At 42.0% G+C, this 25,742-nt stretch overlaps 1 protein-coding gene across 1 annotated transcript in view; it reads right to left on the bottom strand.

The window, feature by feature from the left end:
- Positions 1-23,301, bottom strand: part of SCFD2 (sec1 family domain containing 2) — a 294,635-nt gene extending 271,334 nt beyond the window's left edge. The window contains exons 1-2 of the mRNA XM_065405129.1: positions 22,467-23,301; positions 15,925-16,093 (exon numbers count right to left, since the gene is read on the bottom strand). Coding sequence (XP_065261201.1) covers positions 15,925-16,093; positions 22,467-23,301 — 1,004 coding nt within the window. The remainder of the gene's footprint in view (positions 1-15,924; positions 16,094-22,466) is intronic.
- Positions 23,302-25,742: the final 2,441 nt, after the last annotated feature.

The following is a 25,742-nucleotide window of genomic DNA, read 5'->3' as shown; positions in this document are numbered from 1 at the left end:
CTGATATTCTATGATTCTATGAAAAATGCACATTACTCCTAAAAAGAAAGGGCTGGCACAAAGTAAAACCTAGAATTTGGTCATAAATCTGTGATTATAAACCTGTTTATTTGGACAGATAAATAAAGCATTTATATTCAGGCAAAACACTTCATTGTTCAAATCTAACCCACAAACATTAAAAAAAAAAGTAAAAATGCATAACACACACTGGCTGTTTGAAACATTTCTTAAAGAGTATCCAAACTTATTTGTATGCAACTTCTTCTTTTTTTAAAAGAGAGGCGTGGTCAAGTTTCAGCAATCCCTTAAATAAAAGATACTCTATGAGTATATAGCATTTCACTATGTTAAACAAAAATGAAATTGCACAGTTCAATGACATCATATATCATACAGTAGTTTAGTGAACTATGAGCTCTCGCCGCCTTTCTGTTCTGTTTAGTTTAGCTGTTCCCAAGGCCATTAATATTCACTTGAACCTGTAAACTTCAAGGTCAAACGAAGGTGAAATGTAAGCAAACCATATGATATGAAGCACTTAACATGTGAGCCATTTTGGCAGTATTTGTATTTTTATATTCTTCCCTTTCAGGAATGTCAAGAGACAAAAGGAAGAAGACAGCATACAGTAACTGAAGCAGAATTTGTAATTCAGAGGATTTGGAGTGTGTTACTGGCATCTTTTAGAAAGGCACATTTTAAGACAGATGACAGTAGCTCCCTAAAGAAATTAGACTATTCAATGTGGTGCTATATCAGAGCAAATGGGTCGAGTTCTTAAGGAATTTACCAACAGAACTATATTTTATAGGAAGAAATATAGAAACAACAGTGAAAATATGTATAATGGGGCAGGAATGTTCTTATTTTTTGCATGCAAAACACCATACTTAGCTGTAGCACTATATAAGTAACAACAATGAAGCTGATCTGTCAAGCAAACAACATTGACCAACGTACTACCAATTAGCAGTAGTTCATTACTAACAGTAATTAATGCAATCTTCTAGCTGAAAAGAAAATAAATTGCCATGCTTAAAGAATAATCTGGACTGAGTGTCACAAGAACCTTCTTGTTTACTATAGGCTGCGTACATATTTTTAAATGATTGCAAAGGAGATTGTAAGCTCTCTAGGACAGGGACGATCTCTTATTATACATTTGTACATGCCTAATACAACAGGACTCCCATCTCAGTTGGGGCCTCAAGGTGACAGTATAATATAAACAAAGTTCAGTATAAAAAAAAGTATAAATTACAAGGAAACATCATACTTTAACTCTATTTTTAACCTCAGGATCCTAGGAACATTTAATATTAGGGCTTTTAGGACCTTGTGATATTCAGTGGAGACAGGGAGAGGGAAGGGCTTTGTTTGTTTACATATCAGGGTGTCTTTTCTTCATCTGCAGTCAAGAGGTAAGTCTTCATTGTGTAGCAAGAAACAACAACAATAATGAAGGCTAGAAATAAGGAATGAACTTCACTTGAGACTGAAATGCTTTCCACATCTGAGCCTCAGGCTGAAAACTCTTCAGAGAAGACTGACAGATACTGTTAGTTCGCATTTTTTGGAATTTCGGTAGAAACCAGTCATTAAGATGCTTTTTGTATAAAATACCACTTGGAGGATACAACTCATCTTTGACACTACACAGAGTTATTTAAATATGAACGTCAAAGGAAGAGGATTTTAGGGGTTTTTTTATTTGCACCCTTTATGGATGTAAAAAAATGGCTTTGGAGATTTTAAAAATAAATTGTTTTTAATCTTAGATACACACCTCCGGCTCCCTACTTATCCATTCTTCTCTATTATCTTGTCTGTTCCCCACATTTTCACTGCTTTACTAATATTGCTAACCTTGACTTATCTGTTTCTTCCACAACAATCTTTGCATCTTCTTATGTGCTGCCTTGTGCATGGAACACCCTTCCTGAACTGAACCATAAAGCCACTACCGTCTCATCCTTCTTATCCTCCAAATTCTTCCTCAAGACTCACTTCTATGATAACTAAAAGAAATTGACTAACTAATAACCAGTGGATTGAAGGGCACTCAGGTACAGGTAATGTTTATTTGTTCTAATAACGTATATAAAAGTTCTGTTCATGCCTGCTTGTCTTCTTATATGGTAAACTGACCAGGGGCAGGGACTAATGGCTAGTCTACACTGCGGGGGGGGATCGATCCAAGATACGCAACTTCAGCTACGCGAATAGCGTAGCTGAAGTCGAAGTATCTTGGATCGAATTACCTGGGGTCCACACGGCGCGGGATCGACGGCCGCGGCTCCCCCGTCGACTGCGCTACCGCCACTCGCTCTGGTGGAGTTCCGGAGTCGACGGTGAGCGCGTTCGGGGATCGATATATCGCGTCTTAACGAGACGCGATATATCGATCCCGGATAAATCGATTGCTACCCGCCGAAACGGCGGGTAGTGAAGACGTACCCTAAGTCTTCCTGTGTGAGGGGAAGGTGCCTTCCACATTATGAGCAGTAAAGTCAGACTAATCATTTTTAAAATTGACTTTCCTGTTCCTACTGGAGGACTGAAGTGCAAAGTGAGAAACGTTCTCACCTCTCAACTGAATCTTCAGCAAAGGAAGCTTTTCTCTCAAGTGTTAGGCATCTGAATTAAATTGCAAAAATGGATAGAAAAAAAGCTTAAAAATCTGACTAAGGGCTTGTCTACACTTACATTTTATAGCGCTCTAACTTGCTGGCTCAGGGGTGTGAAAAATCACCCCCTTGAGCACAGCAAGTCTGAGTGCTTTAAAGCGCTAGTCTAGACAGGCTCTGAGCACTGGGAGCCACACTCCCAGCGCTCGGAGCTAATCCCCTCGTGGAGGTAGATTACCACACTCGCACTTCAAAGCGGGAGCGTTCCCGTGGCAGCGCTTTCAAGTTTTCAGTGTAGACATACCCTAAAAATTCCTTCTTTTCTCAGATGTCAGTCTCGTGATGTCATAAAATCCATTAGTTCTCTAGACCATGGAATTCTCCCTCAAAAAGAGGAAATGTAGACAGGATATTTCTAATGTTTAAAAACAAACTGTAAAAATCCTGAGGCCTACATTATTCCGTAGAGAGTATACAGCTATTGCTGTCCCTCCCCTTATCCCTCCCCCCCCCCCCCCGCCCTTTGCAATATCTTTCAGGACTATATGGTATTATGTTTATTTATCACTGTGGAACAGCGACTGTATGCAACTCCAGGAGGGAGGGTTATCACTGCTCCTCCAGAAACCAAAAACAGTAGGGGGTGGTTAAGGTGAACCACCTTAGGTGTAAAACACCTCCAGAGAGGTAGGGAGATGCTTGTATATATTGGTTCAAACTGGGTTTTCCAGAGACCAACAAAATAGAAAGGGCTTTTTATTTTTATTTTTAAAGATTGGGTTTAAACTGACTCAGGGCCTTCTTTCTGATCCAGCAAATGGGTAAGGCATTCTGTCCAAGGAAGGCCCCAGCCGTTTAGGAAGGGTTAGACTGACTATGACCTACTAGCCCCACTGTTTATTGTTTTTACTATGTTTTCTTTGTAGTGCTTGCTTAAAAAGAGCTGTGTGGTAACTTGTAACTGCTGGCAATACACTCTGTTCATAGCCCTCGGAGAGAAATCAAAGCACAGGCACTGGCCATTAGGCAGTCACTGGCTTGCTGGGGATATCACGGTGTAAGGCAGGGAGCTGTGCAGCCTTAAAACCCTGAGTCAGAAGGGAGTGGGACAAGGTTCCCTGCCCAGAGACAGGCAATGGCTGGAGACCTGAGAGGAGACTCCTCTCCTGGAATGGACCACGGAGAATGGATACCCTGAAACTGCGACAGCCTACTTTATTCACTATGGAGCAGAAAAAATACAAGGGTACAAATCATCATAATTGTTTAAGCACTGCAGTTCACCTTTAAATGAGTTAACAAAAATGAAAAAATTGCCACACCAAACCAGTAGTCCAGTTCTTTGTTCTCAACAGTGGACTATACCAGATACTTAAGGGGGAAATGCAAGAAAGCCCGCACTGGATGATTATGGAATATCCTGCCCATACCTGATTTTTTTTCCCTATGTCATATTGGCCATTAGTGTATACTGCAACAGTAGTCATAACAGATTCCCCTTCCTCCTACTCTGAGGAGCAAGTGAGCAGCTTTTTTCTACAACAGTTGGACTGGAGGCTACAATTTGACAAACATTAAGAAATCTAGTCCAAATGTGACTGAGCATGGTGAAGTCCACATGCAAGAGAAATGGGAACATTTTCTAGATAAGCAGAACATAACAGCCACTCTTGCCCACTATAACAATATGGGCCTTAATACTGAGAGAGCATGCCGGCATAACTCCAAAATGCCACTCCTGTTTCTCTAGTTATGGCCAAACTCCTTAAAAAAACAGCATGCATGAACTACCTCAGCAAAACCCCTTACTCACAAGCATTGCTTCAGACCTGTCCGAATTTCTACTAGTTGCCTCGCATCCCAATGAAATTATTCTGTAAACATTTTATTCATACAAGCTGCGAGATAATTTTATAGAGAATACCAGACTGAGTTATAATTGTAGGAGTCTAGTTAACTGAAAGCTAACAAGTCAGATATTTTGCACAATATAAGACATATTAAAACTCTTGCCAAGTAACTCTTCACGAAGTGCATATTAAAGAGTCATTTGTCAGGGGATTTGAATTTAGTTTTTGGACAAAGCAAATGAATTATGCTAAAAATAAATTTTGATCCTTACAACATATGTATTACTTGGGAATTCTACATGTAACATAATAATGATTTAAAATAACCTTTGGTCTATTTTAACACTGTCACAGAAGGTTATTTTAATAAAAACAATTCCAATGAAAGAGCAGTTAATAATGAGGTGCTGACAACTGAATCTACATTCAGGGATTATATTCAGAGTGCCAAGTCCATTTTTACAGATGTGCTAGCTAGTTATCCAATAGATGTCCTAGATACATGTAAAACTAATATTTTGGATCACTTTTTGCAGAAGAAGCAGATAATATGACTGAAAATGTTCATCAAACACTAAAATAGCATTTTCTTCTATTTGTATAAAACAAGAAATGGAAATTCTGATCCCATGGAATGCCAGGAATCCCCTTGCCTCTGAATGTTTTCTATTTGCAAGGCCACCTTTTGGTACATGATCCTCTGACCTCTCTCTAGTTCTCTGGCCTTAAATGCAGTTACCGAAGCAAGCTCCCAGCTAAGAATTCATTCCACTGTAGGCTGTGAAGCTGCTCTGCGTGTTTAAATGCAAGGGGATGTTTTTTTCAATCACAGAAGGCGAAATCATCCTTTAACTAAATGACACAGCAACCACAAACTTTATATGAATTTTTAATGTTACTGATCTGTTAAAACACTTTTTCTGCCAATCCAACTATTCTAGTAATAGAGACTTAGAGCCCCCAAAATTAAATAAATAGATGAATTAATCTAAGTCAGGCTCTACATTACAAAGTTCTACTATTTTAAATTTGTTAAGCAACAGTGTAGCACCCCACTGACTTCAATGGAGCTATGCCGATTTACACCAGTTGAGGATCTGGTCCTCTAGGCATAGAACGTTTGGTATTTATTTTCTTTCCTTCCTTACTTCAAAGTTGTATATGTCATTACCGCAGTACAAACTAGGACTGCAAAGCAAATCATGGTCTTACTTTTGCAGACCTCATGCAAGCCTAATCTGGCTGATTGTACCCATCCAAACTGAACTGAGACCCACTCTAATAAAGCCTAAAGCACTAACTTCAGATTCTCTTTTGTATAACTGTTTCCATACTCAGAGTGATCTGCCAAGAAGACAGAGGGAACCATTCCTACATTGCACAAGTTCATCCACTATTCTGGAGATCCTATCACAAAGGACCAGATGTATAATGCCTACCACAGAGTGACTAGAAGACAGAATTTTGACCTACACCAAAATATCTGGATTTTATTTGGGTTTATGTAGGTCTTCAACAATCTATGTTGGAGGAGATATTTCCTATTTGAGCAATTGTCTTCTGGTGCCACCACCATGCATATGTGCTTGCACGCATGTACAGACAAATAAGAAAAGAGAAGGGCTTACACACAAAGAAGATGACTGAGGGATGTTGCCGCTTCACCTCATATTCACCATCTCCTTGCTATGATTAAAGCATAGCTCCTTTTAATCAGCATTTTTGTATTTTCTAGCCTCTAAGAAGTTTTTGAAGCCAGGACATGGCCCCATGTCAGTAATATGACCTGCAAATTTCACTGTCAAGTTTCATTTCCTTCTTCTCAATTGTATATCTACAGCTTGGACTAAAAGTTGAACTATCAACATTTTATATTCCATTGCTGTTTCTAGTAATTAAAAATGGTTTAACACTTATTTTGTTTAAATAAATACATTAGGGGAACAACTTAAATAAGGCCTGAAATATCCACTCTCCCACAGTGAATTGGAATCTTTCCTGGTTGAGTACCAAACTTCTCCAGAACCTAGACTTTATAAAAAAAAAAAAAAAAGAAAGAAAGAAATTAGTAAACATCTCCAATGGTCAGGGATGGGACACTGGATGGGCAGGGATCTGAGCTACTACAAAGAATTCTTTCCCAGGTGTCTGGCTGGTGGGTCTCCCCATTTTGCTCAGAGTCTAACTGATCATCCTGTTTGGGTTGAAGAAGGCATTTTCCCCCAGGTCAAATTGGCAGACATTGCACGGTGGGGGAGGGAGGGAGAGAGAGGAAGGTTCGCCTTCCTCCGCAGAGTGGAGCAGGGGTCACTTGCTGATTTGAACTAGAGCAAATGGTGAAGGCTTTGTAACTTGGAATCTTTAAATCAAGATTTGAGGACTTCAGTAACCCCACCTATTACAGGAGTGGGTGGATAAGGTTCTGTGGCCGGCCATGTGCAGAAAGTCAGACCAGATTATCATGATGGTCTCATCTGGCCTTAAAGTAAGACTAAAATTCTATTCTTCATGGATCCAATCAAAACCTTCCAAACATGAAATGAGTACAAACCAATGCAATGCTGTCTTCCAAAATCTGAAGACAGACAGGCCTTGTACTTCTGCTGCTGCTCAGAGCTTTGCAAGCTTTGTTAATTTTCACTGCTGTTACTGGGATCTGGCAGAGCAGCTATGAAATTGACAAGAATCATGTCAATGTCACTCTGGTATACCTTGGGAAAGCAACCAGCACCACCAGTAGAGCAGGTACTGGAGCTACTGACTGGGAACTAGAACCCATCAGAGGCTGAGGGACAGTTAGTTAAAGAAAGGTCCACAGACATCATCATTCTCACAGATCTGGGATGCGAATGCGGTGAAAGAGAGAGGGAAAAGGTTTCTTTTCCCTGGCCAGCAGCCAGAGGGGATGGGAGTTTCAAACTGAACAGAAATCTACTAGCCAGAGGCTACAAAAGATGGTATCCCTGAGAAATGTCAAGGGACAGCTTCCAGGTAGGAAACCCACAATGCAGCCCAGTCCTAGAGGGTGGGAATGGGGAAAATGACCTGACTTGTCACTGGACAGAGGGACCCGTCATTTTATAAAACAGAGGATTAAATTAGGTGCCTAGTAAAAAGGTCATGGGGTATGGAGAAGGCAGGAAAAGAGAGAGAGCAATTATTAAGTATTTTATAGTACCAACTAGTATGCTAAGCACTTCACAGGACACAAGTACCTGCCCCTTACAAGGGTCTTACAAATTAGAAATGAGAAGTAGGGAGAAATGATTGATTTCAGGGAAAACAGTGGAGGGACAGAAAATACAAAGGAAGAGACAGAAGAAAAAATGTGGGGAGTAAAGAAGGTAAAAGAATGTAGGGAAAAAGAAAAATATGAGGCACACTGAAAACATCACTGATATATTACAGGAACATAAAAAGAAAAAAAGTGTGACGCTACAGAGAGAAAAAAGACCTAACAAAAACATGAGAGATGTAGTAAGCTATGTATTAGACAGAAAGGGGATTGCCAATGCCTTGGAATTAAATAATTTTTTTAAATGTAGGAGTTGTGGCAGTGCCGTATTTTGCAGCCTGGCTAGTAGGCTTAGTTTTCAAACCACTAAGTGCCAGATAAATGTTTCACGCCTTGAACTTAAATTTTAGCCTGTATAATTTGCAACAGCAGACACTGAAGCTTGACTTTGTATAAAAAAGCCTTGAGAGACTCTTAACCATACTTCAAAAAACTGCAACAAAACAAGTTGCCAGCTATGAGGCAGACCCTTGGTTTTCCTTCCCAAACATTGCTCCTTCATCAAAATAAGAAGCTTTCATGTGTTCTTCCCATTAGTTTATTATATATCATCTTTTACTCTTTTGAGAGAAAGCAGGTTTATTCTACTGTATGGGCTTCTGAATCACGCTTCCACTCATACACGGGCTGTTCTTGTACCCAGCAGAAGAGCCAAGGAATAATTCCACAGTATGTAATAAGGCTTATAGGTACACTTGCATTTTGGAATTTTCGGTTCCGATTCGGCGGGTAGTCTGGACGTACCCACTGTCTGATAGTACTGGCTACCTTCGAAATTAGAGGAGAAAGGCGTAAATCACTCTGTCCAAGAAAAAGAAATCACCAACCTCTGGGCTTCAGCAGCAGGAACAAAATCTCATTTCCTTTCTATTGCAAATATTCCTTTCACTTACAAATAGGTTCATTTGAAGAAAGAACCATCTCTCAATAATCTGATTGATTTGGTTTCCATTCTTCTGATTCCAGCTCACATCAGCTATGACAGTCAGTTTGTCTGTTGCTTTTATTTTGAACATACATGGCTTTGATGGACAGACCCTGTTGTGCTAGACACAGTAGGAGAGCTCATTTCATGACTCAGGCTTTTGATTTTGCTCCCCATTGGAGGTTCAAATACATCACTATGATTTTTCCTGTCACTTTCCATGGGGGGAAATTTCTGGAGCAAATTAAATATTGCATTCTTTACCACCTGCAACTCCAGGAAATTAGTGTTACGTTGGGATTCCCAGAATAACAGTTTGTCCTGAACCATAGAGGAGCCCATCTGTGCCCCCCACCCCGATAACCTGGTGTCAATTGTTATTCTGATTGCGGGTGAATTAGTCAGAGGCTTGCCCTTCATAAGTTTTGAAGTGAAAAGATAACACAAAGGATAGCTACACTGATAGAGGAAGGGTCAGAAAATAACTTGTTTCTGGAAGTTCCAATGATTGATGAGAAAATTCTCCAAAGACAAAGATATGGCCTTGGGCAATGCGATTATCATGCTGATCATCAGAAGACGTTAGTGAGTTGACACTTGTAGAGTGCTGAGAAATACTCTGAGATGTTGAAACTTGCTGAACCTTTCTACAAGCAAAGGAACCGGAAGCTGAAAAGTACCAGCAGAAAACGGAAGTGACCCCCTTCAATTAGAAAGCACAGGTAGTCCTGGTGATGAGGGCAAAGAAGGACTACAGTTAGACATCATTAAGATCTATGGAACGAACAAAGTCCTGAAGAGGTCAACTTTGCCACACTGTCTGAAATTTCCATTTTTGGGGACCTGAGGAGGAGATTAGGAAGGCAAGATCTTCAAATCAAAAAGATTATTTAGATAATGACTGTATTAAGGTTTCAGGCCTGTATGGGACCCTGGACTAGAAGTCTGTTCAATATCTGTGTGGAGCAAACAGATGATGGGAGATTACAAAGGGTTGTGAGACAGGGATGGGCATTGGTTCTAGGGCCCTCCTAGGGTTCTAGGCACTATGGGATACATAAAATTTATAAATGAAAGCCAGCCACTCTAATAGCTGGGGAATGAGGGACCATCCTTCAGGCATTTTTGTTTCCTCAGACTGACCAGATACTTTCTCCTAGAAGACTTCTGACTTCTGATAATTGGAGAGGCAGGAGAAGTTGACAGAGAAATCCTAAAAAAACAAATCCTGTCTCTGGAAAAGAACCCCAAATGGTCCACAGAGTCATCTTGCTGCAGGCAGAAGGGCAGGAGGGAGCATGGAGTTGCAGGAACATACATCTGAAAGGGAAAGCACCTTTGATTTTAAGTATTGGATCTGATGCAACTTCTGCTACTGCTGGGAAGAATGCAGAAAATTCCCTTAGCTCTTTCTATCAATCCTTCAATAAACACCCACATGCACTTACCAGAACTGTTTTTTGGCTAATATAGGGAGGGAGGCTAAAAAGGCCATTATCATGTCTGGAATCAGGGTAGTCCTGAAGGCAGGACACAGGTTTCCAAACGTGAGTGCAGTACCTCAAACCTTCCAGCAGGGGGAACTGTCAAAAAACTGAAAAAGAGTCTCAAGAGGAATCTCCACCTCCCAATGCATGTGACACAGGCAGAAAATCCAAGCAGCACTGGACTGATGAAATGCAAGTCTGTACAATGGATAAAAGAGAAAAGCTCAATATAGAGAGGGATACAAGAATACATATACACATATATTTTACATTTAAAGGAACCTCACCCTCCATCATTCTGGGATATTTTCCTAGTCCTTCAACAATAATATTCAATTAAGCACAATCTGGATTTTATTATACTAACATCTAAGGCAGTGCTTCTGAAAGTCGGGCCGCCACTTGTTCAGGGAAAGCCCCTGGCGGTCCGGGCCGGTTTGTTTACCTGCCGCATCCGCAGGTTCGGCCGATCGCGGCTCCCACTGGCCGCGGTTCGTTGCTCCAGGCCAATGGGGGCTGCGGGAAGGACGGCCAGCACATCCCTCGGCCCGCGCCACTTCCTGCAGCCCCCATTGGCCTGGAGCAGTGAACTGCGGCCAGTGGGAGCCGCGATCGGCCGAACCTGCGGACGCAGCAGGTAAACAAACCGTCCCGAACCACCAGGGGCTTTTCCTGAACAAGCGGCGGCCCGACTTTGAGAAGCACTGATCTAAGGAAACCAGATATCATCAGCTTGCTATGGAGGTAATTTAGTTACTCTAATTATGAAATACAAATTTTCATTCAAAAACACAACCGTTCTGATTTACCTTCTGAAAACCAAAGTTTTCTCTCGCATGGTCAAAAAAGAAAAAAAAATTACAAAAAGAAACCATTATCCAATATGACTGTTAAAGTTCAGTGTGTCATATTTATTCAGCATTAAAGAAAAACAGTGCTTCATATTTTTTAAACTATGTTCAAGAACATATGTCAAAAGGACAAAGCATGTATGTACAATAGCTGAAACAATGCCCTGCCACTGGAAATAAGCTTTCTCTCCACCCCCCGTTTCGTTTTTCCAATACTGGTAGAAATTTTTTTTGCTTTTAATGGTTTTGCTGGTTGCTCTTTTTCTTCACCATGCAAGAACAATTAAGCCTATCTTCATTAATTTGCATTATGTATGATTGTTGGATGCTTACATCTAAGTATCACAGTAGCTCTAATATAGTCTTTTTCATCCTTCCAGCATCAATAAGTCGTCGAATGCATTAAAAAACAGCACACAACTAAGATTTGCAGATGATGCAAAAATAAACATAGAAAATGAAAAAATAAACATAGGCAAAGAGTTTCAATAACTTACTGTTAATTATGTCCTTTAGTACTATTATTTATTAAACCCCAGTTGAGATCAGGGACCCTTTTTGCTATGCACTGGACAATCACATAGACAGTCCCTGTCCCAGGAAACAAGCACAAAGAGATGAAGTGACTTGCCCAAGTACACATAACAAGTTGATGACACAACTGGAATTAGTACCCAGGTCACCTCTCGCCCAGACCAGTATCCTATTAACAAGGACTATCATCATTAGTGTGCTCAAAGCTTTTAACAAGACACTTAAAAACCACCAGCACCAATACTGACCATAAGCCATCTAGGATATTTTGGAGCCACATGCTGCCCCAGATCTGCACTCAAACTGCCTCTGAGGTTATGAGGAGTTCCATATGTATGCTGCATGACTCTTATTACCACATCATCTGCAAGAATGTAAATATAATGGAAGAGTTGGATTTTTTTAGGATTTTTTTTCTTCCTAGTTTAAATTGTAACAAGTCAAGTATTTTCTGAAATGTGAAGATTTACAATTACAGTAAGATCAGCGTACATATCCAAACAAAAATGCTAACTGTTTAAGACCAAATGAACATGCACGTGTACACCCACACACCATCCAAAGATAATATGTACCTAAAGTTAAACAGGTGCATTACTGTTTTTAGGACTGAGGAAGAAACATGCTTTCAGCTTCAGCATATTCTTTGAGTATGAGGCACTGACTTTAAAAAAAAAAAAAAAAAAAAAAAACTACCAAAGTTTCTCAATGGATGATTAAGTTTCCACTGCCAATGTTTTATATGGGGGAAAAATAATAGAAAGTTTTGTAGTGTATCGTATTTTAAACATCTGGTCTGCACTTCAAGGTTTACTGAATCGCACACCAATGAACAAGATCACCACATTTTCAGCTTGTTATTTTTACCAATGCAAACCCAGATGATTTAATGACTCTAATTGCTTTGTCAAAAATGTCTAGACACCTTAGCTACTATTACCTATTGAATTGCTCTAGGCACAGCAGTCCAAATGTTAAATGTATTAGAGTATGTTTTTGCATTTTCATGGACAAAATGTTTACAGTAAGTAGCTAATGGCCCATTTCATGTTTTATAAAAACTGTTTATCTTCTGCATAAATGTCTGGCCCTTTACTGAGTTGTATTTTATCACAAAGCTGGTCCAAAATGTATACATAGGAGATATTTACAAGCTCCCAAGTGTTTTGGAGGGATGAGAAAAACAAGCCGTATTCAGGAAGTCACTTATATATGTATAACCAACATGATTATAATTTGTCTAATTTGATACTGAAAACACATGATATAAGATATGGTTTAATAATAAAAGGTGCCATTTAAATTTCTCACATTTCAGCACCATGTTAGTCAGTATTCTTTGTTCTTACTCATCATGGCCCAGTGGTTAGGACATTAGCCTAGGACTTGCGAGACCTGGGTGCAAGTCCCTGCTTTCCCACACACTCTGTGTGACCACTGAGCCTCTCTGTGCTTCATAATACAGCTCAGGATGTTGTGAGAATAAATAAATGTAAAACTCTGAGGTGATCAGATACTACGGTAATGGGGGGGCCACAAATAGACTGCCACTTTTTTTTATTGAGATAAATAACCAAATTCTGCCCTCAAGTGGACAAATGGTTCAAGTCAACAGAATCACAGATACTCACCCAAAGAGGACATAAAGCATCCCTCAAAGAACTGCCATGGTCTTTAATGAGAAAAGTAATTGAAATGATTTGAATACAAACTTGACTCCAAAAGTATTCTACAACTCATCTAAATGCTAAGACCAAGGTGCCATCAATATCAGCCTTTCATTTTTAAAAGTGTCTACAACTGTTTCCATCATACCATTATTTTGCTCGTATTATACATTCTTTGTTTGAAAGAGCAAGGTTTTTCTACTTAAAAAAATATGGAGAAGCATATAGTACTGATCCAACATGGATGTCTTTAGCTCTCATTCCATAAATTGTTTCATTCTTTAAATCATAAGAGTCTTGGGCTCTTTTCAAAATATTTCTTGATTAGCAGCCATTCATGCTGGAACAGCAACGTGTCCATATTTATATTAATGCAACATTTGTTCCTCCAACTTTTTTTTGTACTACTAACACTATTAAAATTGAAAATTCTAAAAAAGCAATTCTTGAACTTTTTTCCTCATCAAGAGATCACCTTCAAAGTATAACAACTTAAGCAGCATATGGCATTTAAATTTTCATTTAAATCTTTAAAGAAGCCCATTATTTCCTTAGGTTTAAGAAAAGAACCCTGCTTTATTTCACCACACCAGCCATAAATTATTCATTAATTCTGTTTGCTAACCCCGTAACTGAGCCCAGATGTTTCTGTTGGAGAAACATTCCTTTAAAACGTTAAAGACAGCAAGCTGTGTGGATAGAGCCGACATTTCTCCTCCTCCTCCCCCACCACAATATATTGAATATTAACTCAGGGGGGGGGCGGAAACATTTTTAATTATTTGAAAATATTCTGAATATAGAAGTCAGCATTTGTGAAATGCCATTGAATTTGGCACAACTGTTCCCAAGCCATTGTGTAAAGAGCCACTCTGTCCACTGTTGTGCCACATTAAATTACTAGTCCTTTCCCTGACAGAGGTTCTGCTACCTTCACTCCGTACAGTAACTGGAAAATTTACAAGCAGAGAAATACTTGTTGCCATGCATAAACTGTACTTTATATCTGTATGCTAACATTTTTAATTACAACTAGCATTTTTGAGCTTGCTACCATTGGCAGCAGCCATTTTGTTGAAGCGAGAGATCACTCACAGCAGCATCAGTATGGGAGCTCATTGTTAGGGATTATAAATCAATTTAAGTATTGCAGAAGAATTTAGGCATTTCACACTGGTCAATATTTGTAATATGACCATTAAAACAGACTTGTGTTGAAGAAGAATGGAAACTAGTTTACAATAGTTAGACTTCCATTCTGATAATGTCACAGATTCTGCTACTTTCAGCATAATGGAAATGCCAACAGTAATTGAAAACTGTTTTCAAACATTTCATAGTTTCTAGAAATGATTAAATAAACTGGGCCTGAATGATCCAGAATAGCATTCTGATTTGGAGATGTAAACTTTTTCAGGCCATGTAGTACTTCTCCAGTTGTGAGTGATGTGGAGATATAAACGTGGCTGTACAAATAACACAAGCACTTCCAGCAAACCACAGAACAGTGTAAAAGGTGCTAATAGCCACCCTAGAATCTGCTTTAAAATAACTCAGCAGAGTGGAGCAGTTTCCTAGGGCTTGTCTACACTGGCAACATTAAAGCACTGCTGTGGCAGCTCTTTAACGTGGCTTGTGTAGTTGCAACAGAGCACTGGGAGAGAGCTCTCCCAGCGCTCTAAAAACCCACCTCCACGAGGGGCGTAGCTTCCAGCACTGGGAGCACAGCTCCCAGCACCGGTGCACTGCCTACACTGGCGCTTTACAGCGCTGAAACTTGTTGAGCTCAGGGGGGGTATTTTTTCACACCCCTGAGCAAGAAAGTTGCAGCGCTATAAAGTGCCAGTGTAGACCAGCCCCTAGAGTCTGAGGAGACCACATTCTTAAAGCAAAGCTCAAAAGACCAATTAGCACCTTCAAAAATGGTTGAAGATCCAACAAATGGTTTATTTTTGCTAACCCAGTCATCAGAGCAGTAAAGGTAAAGTCCACCTAGCTGAGCAAATGTATGCCTTTCCATCCCCTGAAGAACAGACTGAAGAAACATACAGCTGTGCATTGCTTCAGAAGCTGGACCCAGCAGCACCTAGCTAGTCTGGGATGGGAGTGGGGAGAGGGTAATGGGCACAGAGGACCCCTATAAAATAAAGGTTATAGGATGAAGCGTAGGAAATCCTAATTAGCTCCCTCTTTCAGTGAGGTGTTTGAAGCCAGGGATATGGTGATAGGCTGCAAGTCACCTGGTTCTCAGATAGAACACCAGCAAGCAGCTCAGTTAGGAAGAGCTCTACAGGAGCAGGAAGGAGACAGAACCTGGAAGGAGGCTCTCCACCCCAGCTAGCTGGAACACCTAGCTAGAGATACTCACTATGTGGGAGCAGAAGTCTTGTGAGGTAGATGCCTTAGGAAGGGCCAGGTAGCAGGACACGGCTTATCTGTTCTGATTTATTTTGGACTGTTTTAGTTTTAAAAAATAAACCTGAAGAACTGAAATTCTGCCTCTATCAGGAGCTTACTTCACCCTCCGCTGTACATGTGTATGTATGGATTATTATTTCAGAATCTATTTCAATAGCACTAAAACCATAATCTTCCATTTTTCTGGACATACGGTTATTGTTCTCTTCTCCTGTATCACACAAAAAAGTCTGTTATTTAAAAAGAAAAGAAAAAAAGCAGTTTTACTTTGGTTGTGCCAAGCAGCCAGGTGCTATAATATTGCAAGTTTCATCTTTAGTCTGCAGTGTAGTGAGTTCCACCATATTAACCATCACATCGTTTGTGTGGCCAGGAAGTCGAGGAAGCACAGAGAATATCTTCTCTGCTAGGCTGTCACCATGATGACCAACTGCTCCTGGGAAAAGATAAGGAAATAAGGAGTCAGATACAAACATGGGAAAAAACAGAGTATTAAGAACAAAACCCCATTAGATTACTGGGTAGAGGAGACTGTTAGTCTTGTTTTAAAAGATAACACACACATTTTTAAAGTTACTTTGCTATAAGAGCCTGGGGGTATCCAATGTTAAATTAGAAAGAACAATACTTTTTTGAAGAACTTATTTTAAAAAGTACGATTTAAATGGACTTTTATGATTTTAGAGATGTTTGAGATTTTTTCAAACAAGAATCTAATTCCTTATCTAAGGAGAAAAGTGGACAAGAAGGCTTCCAGTGGCGATTTAAGTAACAAAAACAAACAAAAAAGCCCAAAACACGCACCACACTTTTCTTACCTAAATGAACAGTGGTAAACTAAAACTTCTCCTCTTATACAGGCCATATGCCTCCTCCAGGGGTGTGGCTTTGCATACCTCCTAATGTGGGCCTGTGTCTTTCTGGCATAATGTGGCTCTGAATGTCTTTTCTTGGGTTATTTCTGACCAGTTATATTAGCTTGCATTTGTCCAGAATTAATCTCATTTTATTATTCCCTGGCCAGATTCCTAATTTTTATTTTATTTTATTTTTTTTGCTCCCTTTATATTATTTGTGTTCTTTCTGGTGTTCGTAGCATCTCTCAATTTAGTACCATCTGTATATTAGTACATATTTGGAGGGAAAATGTAAGATTTCATATAGAAAGGGCAAGGACCCTGTCTCCTTGGACATCTTATACAAACTATGATTTATAGCTCAATGTTGTAATCACCCCCTTATTCTGACAGATAGTTGCCATTCCAAGAGAAGCCACTTCACAGTTAAATTATTACAGTTAGTAGTAGGGATTGACAGCAGCTGAAAATATTTCAGACAGGATCAAACACAGTACTGTCTGACAAGGTATAGGCTGTGTTCAGATATAGTTTGTGAAGAATCTGGCACTTATTAATTAATCAAACTGCTATATTTAGAGCTTTATGGTGGCAATGGGGGTGCTGCAGTTAGTTACAAAGTGCTATAACAGTTTCTGAGAGGTCAGCAAAATATGATGGAATAATTTGAATGTTCTTTTAATGCTTAAAAGAAAGCAGCACCCAGTTAGCTTAGTGCACGGATTTGAAAATTCCCATGCTTGGCAGCAAACTTAAATAACAGCTCAAACCTTTCCCATCATCCAACATACTGTATATATTTGATCTACACTGCTAGCTCACAATGCCACATAAACAAATAAGGAAAGTGGCTGGCTCTTTATATATGAGAGACTACAGCTGTTAAGGACATTATTTTGAAACACAATGCACAGTTCATCTTACATAGGTAATCCTAGATTTTAAGGACAGAAGGGATCATTAAATCAGTTATTCTGATCGACTGTACATCACAAGCCATTAAATTTCACCCAGGTACCACTGCATTGAGCCCAATAATTTGTGTTTGTCATGGAAAGGCTTTGCTGGACAAAGATGTGTTTGTTTTTAAAAGGTAGGTTTTAAGGGAGGTGATTTGTTGCACAAGGAAGACGGCAACCATTCCAAGTATAGGGCAAGCCATGAAAAAATGGAGCAAAGTTACCTTGCAGAAAAGTGGCATCATTATGGTGGAAATCTCATGTCAGACTATACATTAGCTTTCTTTTCTGCTTATAACAAGACCCTATCTTCTTGGTTCTACCTCCTTTCTCTTGGAGATCCATGTATATTAGGCATGAGTAATGCTAAGTTTTAGTCACTGGTATTTTTAGTAAAAGTCATGGACAGGTCACGGGCAGTAAACAAAAATTCACACCCTGTGACCTGTCCATAACTTTTACTATACAGGCAGCCCTCAACTTTACGACATTTGACTTAAGACAAACGGCACTTACGATGTTTCTGAATTGATCCCTGATTCAACTTACGACCATTGGTTTCGACTTTACGATGGTCAGTCCCGCAATGGACTGTATTGCAGTTCTGAGTTACAACGTTTCGACTTATGACAAAATTTTCAGGAACCAATTGTGTCGTAAGTCTGAGGACTGCCTGTATACTCCTGACTAAAAGTTGGGGGAGGGGTGGCTCTGGAAGGGGGGGCCCGGGGGCGCCGCAGGTGCTGGGTGGCCTGGGGGTGCTGCAAGTACTCGGGGCGGGGGAGGCCCAGGGGGGCAGCATGGGTACTTGGGGGGGCGCCACGGGTACTCGGGGGGGGGGGGGGAGAGGGAGTGTTCCCTACCCGACTCCTGGGAAGTGGCGACCTCCAGCTCCTAGCTCCACGTGCTGCTTCGGCTCCATCCCAAGCCCCAGTTCTGCAACTCCCATTGGATGGGAACCACGGACAATGGGAGCTGTGGGGGCAGTTCCTGCCGGGAGGAAGCAGCACATGGAGCTAGGAGCTGAGGGAGGGGAGTTCCTGTTGCCCTTTCGGGGAGCCTGCCCCCCAGGTAAGCACCACCCCACACCCCAATCCCCAGCCCTGAGCCCCCGCACACCCAAACTCCTGCTGCTGAAGGGCGGCGGGGGCCTGAGATTGCCCCAACAGCAGCTGGTGCAACTGGCCCAGTGGCTGCTCGAGCTACGCAGGTGGCTCCCGAGCCAACTGCACGGGCCGCTGCAGAAGTCACGGAGGTCACGGAATCCGTGACTTCTGTGACCTCCGTGACAAACACCAAGCCTCAGGCATGAGCAGTGTGTTCTCAATTCAAACATACAAGTGAGGAGCAGGCCTCAAATTTATTAGAGATGAGACCAGGATGTAAGCTCAACATTAAATAGTAACTAATTTGGAATAAAAATCATTCATAATCACATAATATTAATACATACGCTTTTCCTATCTTAACTGCTAGTTAACAAGGGGAAGAGTTTTGAAGGGGTGGAAGGAAAAGGAACTCTGAAAGCCACTTTAGGCTGCCATCACTGTGTGTTACTTGGCTTTGAGACTCTCCTCTTGATTCCAACCACCATGCCCCTCTCACCCTCTCCAATCCCCCTCAGCATAGTTAGTAGGGCAACTATCCTATGTGATACCATCTTCCTCAGCTTGTTCAAAGTTGACTATGAGTAAATCTGATTTTGGATGACACTTTGGGCAAGATACCTGACCTTGCTTGTTACGAAGACCTGGCTTAATGCACCACCAATCCTCTGCTAATCAGTTAGTCCCCACAGACTAGTTAATCCAGCTCACAACAGAAAACATCCAATGATCCAAAACAGCGGTCCTGTCCTTCTCTCAGATCAGATGCAAGAGATGCCCCACACCAGAAGAATTCCTTTGAATGGCCTTTGGTTCATTTTGATTAATGCAAGATCAGTGGTCAATAAAATTACAACAGGTCATGACTTGATTCAAGGCTCCAACTTTGCACAGATTTCTGAGATCTGATCATCAGATTTGTTTTGGGTGCTGGGATAGTTTAATCCAACCTGCTTGTGTTCAGTGGCTGATCTTACGTTCTTGTCACTGTGAGAATTCTTATTTTGTAGATACATTTTGTTCAGATGGAGACAGAGATGTCTGCTTCTGTGGAGATAGGGAAATATATTTAGGGGACAAATGCCAGTTCTTCTGTTTTTGTGTCAGCCACTGTTGCTACCTGAAGTACTGGAGGTGGCGGGAGAACTTTGTTCGACAACTTCTGACTGTGACCTACGCTGTACCTGGCTCGTGGAAAAACAGTGAAGAATCATCATTGACAGAGATTGTTTCTGGAGCAGCAGCCACATACTTTACGTACTTTTTTTTTTCCCTTTTTAAAACAGAAGCCACTAATCTTCTATCTCTCAAGAAAGCATTGGCAATCACTTGACTTTGACAATATGGCCAACTATAGCTCTATACTAATCAATCAATTTTTTTTTTTTTTAAGCTTATTGAAAAGGTGGTGACAAAACAACTCTTGGTACCTTGCCTCAAATCTCCTTGATGCTTGGTAGGCAGGGTGTTAAACTGGCACACACACAGCTGTTTGCATTGATAATTGATTTTCTCCTGCCAACAGATGCACATCAAGTACCATGCCAATATTGTTTAATATGTCTATTGCCTTTGATTATGAGATGTTGCTGAGTTGCAATGGGGACCATGGTTAGAGTGTGTGGAGCTGCTCTTGCATAACTTTGTTCTTTTCTCTTCTTGGCCAGTCTCAAAATGTGGTAATAAGCAATTGCTCCTTTTTTCTTTCTGAGTGTGCTCTCATGCAGTTCTTTCAGATGGTAAAAATATAGATGAAGTATTCTGATACCTGCTGTCTTTTTAGTTATCCATCAGAGCTTGAAAAATTCAATGGCAAGTAGGAAACTTTCCCCTAGGGAGTAGGGGACTTAAACTATCGATATCTGTAGAATCTAAACTTTTATTAAAGAATATTAAGTTTAGCACATGGTTAAGCATATGGCCTACTCAATGTGAACCAGTGAACTGCGAGCAGATTTCCCAAACATCAGCATGACATTAATATCACTCAGGTCAGTTTCACAGTTGCTGTTCAGCACCCTGTGAACAGAGCTTTGAAACTGACCATAGTCAAGCAAGGATACAGTTAGAAGGATAGAGAATTGTACTGAAAATATTATATCATAATGTACATCTATGGTGTATCCTCACCTTGGATGCTGAATTAAGTTTTGGTATAACAGAAATAAGATGTATAGAGAAGACTAATGAAAGTTATTGATAGCATAGAAAGAGCTCCATAAATGGAGAGATTTGAAAGATCAGCGTTATGTAGTTTAGCGATGAATAAAAGGGTAGACTTCAGAAGTTTACAACATAATAAATGGCATAGAGAAGGTAAATTATGTGCTTCTATGTATGCTTCAGAATACAAGAATAAGGGGACAAACAATTAAATTAATAGGTAAATGTCAAACATATAAAAGAAAATCCTTTTTAAAGATCCCATCAAATTAACTTGTGAAACTCACTGTCACGAGGTACTGTACTGAGCCAAAGATCTTAGCAGGACTAAAAAAATTAAACATTTATAATTATGATACTTAGGATATAAGGGTCAGATTTTCAAAAGTGCCTGAATGATTTTAGGAACATGAGTCCCACTGAAGTCAAATAAGGACTTGTTCTCCTAAGCTCATAAGCCAAGCACAAACTGCCTGGAAATACGAAGAAACATCGCCTCAAAGACATGTTATCGTAAAAATATCCATTAAGGGGGTGGGTTGTATATACCTTCCACCAAAGCCTCTAGTACTGGCGGCTACTGTCAGAAACATGATTCTGAATGTTGATCAGATCCAATATGGCAGCTTATCCTCTGCTGCTTCTTGGGAAAGTTCTGGGATCCACTGAAGCTATTTATGGGGAAGGAAAATTCTCATCAGCAGCCAGGCTGCTGTGAGGTGAATGGGTTCTTCTCTTTTCCTAGGTTTCTTCCCCCCAACCCTCGTTTTCCTTTCCATCCCCCAAGGGGTGAGGGCTCTGTCCCTCTCCATAACAATCCCAAAACCATGAGATAAAATGGAGTGGGGGAGAAAAAGAGAAACATCCTTTCCCTTCCATCATTGGTGGGAAGCATTCAAACTTATCAGACACACAACCTGCCAGATCCTGATACAAAAGATAGAAGTTTAGCCTTCTCACACGTCATTGTCCCTGGAGCTTGCTGGTGACTCCCCTACTCAAGTCTTTCATTTCTGCCTATCAATATCATTTTTTCCAACATCTAGCTAGGAAATGTCTTGTAAATTTTTCAAGCCCTGAGCATTTTATTCTTGTTCTGATTTTTCCCATACAGGTTCTTATACTACCCTCATCACTGTAATATTTAAGCACCCTCCAGGAGTGCATTAAGTGACATGCCTAACATACAGCATGTATGGTTCATTATTTCATCTTCTCCCCAAGCTGAGAGTTGTGTTTAGTTTTGCTATTGTATTTGCTAAAATAGCTTCTATCAGGACAACTGACATATAAAACCTGAAAACTAAAAGTTAAATAAGATACAACTCAGGTTTAATCTCTCAGTATACAAAAACTGTTTGCCCTTATGTGGCATTTTAAATCCAAAGATTTCAAAGTACTTTACAAACCATGATGAAATAAACTTCACAGCAAATTTCCCCCTCCCTTCCTCACCCCTCTCCCAGGATTGAGAACCTGAGGCACAAAGACTACACAGACTCTCTCTAGGTCACAGGGTCAGTGGCAGAACCTAGAACTTATGACTCAGTCTCGTGCTTTAAACACCAACCCACATCTCCTATTTTCACCACTCTCAATGGGCCACTAAAGCCACATTTGTACGTGAGCACTTATCTGCACAGGCACTTCGAAATCCAGTGATCACCATAATAATGTAAATGAAGCGTGGCTCACAATTGTGATATTGATATTAAGCTTCTTACCTGTCAGATCCAGTGTCCTGTCTATGAAGATGACAGAGGCTCGGTTTTGTGCTGTCTTCCTCCTGTTTTTGGCCTGTGAGTAGTTCGCCAAATCCCCTGCGATAATCTTGCTCAGAGTCCCAATTGCAAAGCACTCCTCTCTCACATTTAAACACTCAAACAAGGAGTTCAAGCCAGACACCAGGGTTCTGATCTGAAGCTGCAGCTCAGGAGGCAGAGAGGAGAAGTCCAGGTCGTTCAAGCTGCCAAACTTTTTCTTCTCAGGCCTGGAGGAGTTGATGCGAGCCAGGTCCTGGGGCGTCATGGGAAAGAGCGAGGCAAAGGCCGGGGTTACGAAGAGATGAGGCGAGATGGGCGCCAGTAGCAGGGGGGCATGCCGCACCTCGGCGGTGTAGTTCATGTTGCCCATCCACTGGCAGAGTTTCTCCTCGAACTGCTCGAAGACCGCCTGGCTGCCCCCCTCCGGCTCGGCGCCGCCGGGCGCCCCGTGGGCCAGCAGGTGCACGGCGTGGCTAACGGCGGTGAACACCACGCAGTACTGGAAGCGGCTGAGGCTGACGATGTCGCGAATGATGTCCACCGCCCGGCCCTTCAGCAGGCTGCTCACCACGAACACCGCCTTGGGCTGCTCCGCCGCGCCCGCCTCGAAGCTGGAGAACTCCTTGACATTGAGGGCGCCGGCCTCCAGCAGCCTGCCCGCGCCGCCGCCCGCCCAGTGCAGGCTCTCCGCGCACGCCGCGTCCACGAACACCACGGCCCGCTTGGCCTTGGCCAACACCTGCTCCCAGGCCTGGCGGCAGGCGGCGAGCGCGGCGGCGGCGGGGCAGCCGGACATACTGGGGCGAGGGTCGCGCGCGGCGGAGGGCAGCCCAGTCCCCGCGGCGCGAGCCAGGCCCAGGAAGAGCCGCGGCGGGACAGGTACTGCCGGGGTGGCTGTGACAGGCACAACAGAGCACACGTGCCCGGGGGGGAGGGGACGGCCGCAGGAATGTGACGCACCGAACTGGCGAAGGGCGCTGATTGGCTGCTTGAAGGCGGGGGGCGGGCGATGCGATGCGCCAGTTCCGGTGTCGTGGCTCTGTCCCGAGCTTGTCTGTGTGGCGGCGGCTGCGAAGCGGGTACGGGAGGAAGCAGAGGTGGGTGTGATGCGGGGCGGAGCCGCCGCAGTGACTTTGCTTAGAGCCTGGAGCAGCTCAAGGGGCCCCTACTTAGGGTGACCAGAGGTCCCGATTTTATAGGGACAGTCCCGATTTTGGGGTCTTTTTCTTATATAGGCTCCTATTACCCCCCACCCCCGTCCCGATTTTTCACACTTGCTGTTTGGTCACCCTACGCCCTATTTTGTTTTTTATTATGTGTGGTGTGTGTGGAGTCCCCCCAAATATTAATGTTTATGGGTCCCAATGGGGTAGTACTGCCTCTGCCCACGTTTTCGATCCTCTGTAGCGTTCACATTTTCAAGCGTTTCTGTGCAACGCTAAGGGGTAGAGAGTTTTTTAAAAACATGACATGCACGTGTAATCACAGGACTCCAAGACCTTCCACTTTGTAACTTGGACTACCTTAACCATGCCAACATAACCCTGTAGCCTAGCCAAGGTCAACAGCTTCAATGTATGTCTACACTGGAGCTGAAAGGTGCAATTTGCAGCTCCAGTAGATGTACTGGCAGTAGCTATAATTGAGTTAATATGCTAAACAGAAGTGTAGCCTTAGCAGTGCTGCCTGAGTACTTGTGGTGGCTAGCGACTCACAGCTACACTTCTGTTTTTAGTGCACTAGTTTAATAAGGGCTAGCACAGGTATGTTTACTCAAACTGGAAATTACACCTTCCAGCTCCAGTGCAGGCATACCCTAAAAAATAGTGTAAGACTTGTAATAAAAGGCAGAATAAGATATAATGGTGTGCAGGGGCTTCAGCTAGATGGTCAAGTTAGTTCATTCTTGTCTAAGCATCTGAGTCCCCCTGTTCTTCCCCTTCTTTCATGGGTCATGGGCACAGTGTGCCCTTGTTGCTAAGAAGGCTAACGGCATATTGGGCTGCATTAGTAAGAGCATTGCCAGCAGATCGAGGGAAGTGATTATTCCCGTCTATTCGGCACTGGTGAGGCCACATCTGGAGTATTGCATCCAGTTTTGGGGCCCCAGTACAGAAAGGATGTGGACAAATGGGAGAGAGTCCAGTGGAGGGCAACAAAAATGATTAGGGGGTTGGGGCACATGACTTATGAGGAGAGGCTGAGGGAACTGGGCTTATTTAGTCAGCAGAAGAGAAGAATTGAGGGGGGATTTGATATCAGCCTTCAACTACCTGAAGGAGGGTTCCAAAGAGAATGGAGCTAGGCTGTTTTCAGTGGTGGCAGATGACAGAACAAGGAGCAATGGTCTCAAGTTGCAGTGGGGAAGGTCTAGGTTAGATATTAGGAAAAACTTTTTCATTAGGAGGGTGGTGAAGCACTGAAATGGGTTACCTAGGGAGGTGGTGGAATCTCTATTCTTCAAGGTTCTTAAGGCCTGGCTTGACAAAGTCCTGGCTGGGATGATTTAGTTGGACTAGATGACCTCCTGAGGTCTCTTCCAACCCTAATCTTTTATGATTCTATGGGGAGAATAGGATTACATGCATTGCCCTCTACATGCTCATAATACTTGCAGCTCTGGTGGAACACGTTTGGTTGCTGTGTGTGTTGTGTTTTGAAGTTTAGGTTTGATAGCTGATTGTCCTGCAGTTAGGTGAGTTAGAAGGGCTCTTTGAAGGGCTCTAGCAGGGAACTCTGAAATGTGAGCAGTAGAGTTTTTGTTTTAATAGGCCAGTGATTAGAGGAGACTGAGTGAGAGAGTTTGAGTCATCCATTCCAACTATGTGTGGGGCCCAGACTTTAAAAAGCATGCAGATGCCCAGTTGCTGGTAAGATGAAAGCAGCTGAAAGACTCAGCCCTGGTCTACACCTAAAACTGAGGTTGATATAGCTGTGTCACTCATGGGGATAAAAAATTCACAACCCTGAGAGATGTGGTTAAATCAACCTAAGCCCCACTGTAGACAGTGCTAAATCAATGGAAGAATTCTTCCATTGACATAGCTACTGCCTCTCGAGGGGTGGGGTTTACTGTATCAACAGAAGGGATTTTTCTGTCCATGCAGTTAATCCATCTTTCCAAGAGGTGGTACCTAGGTCCACGGAAGAATTCTGTCAACTGGGCTGCATCTACACCAGGGATTAGGGTGACCTAACTACTGTGCTCAGGACATGAAATTTTTGACAGCCCTGAGC

Source organism: Emys orbicularis, chromosome 5 (genome assembly GCF_028017835.1).
Source record: "Emys orbicularis isolate rEmyOrb1 chromosome 5, rEmyOrb1.hap1, whole genome shotgun sequence".
NCBI lineage: Eukaryota > Metazoa > Chordata > Testudines > Emydidae > Emys > Emys orbicularis.
This window is presented reverse-complemented; position numbering and strand designations above follow the sequence as displayed.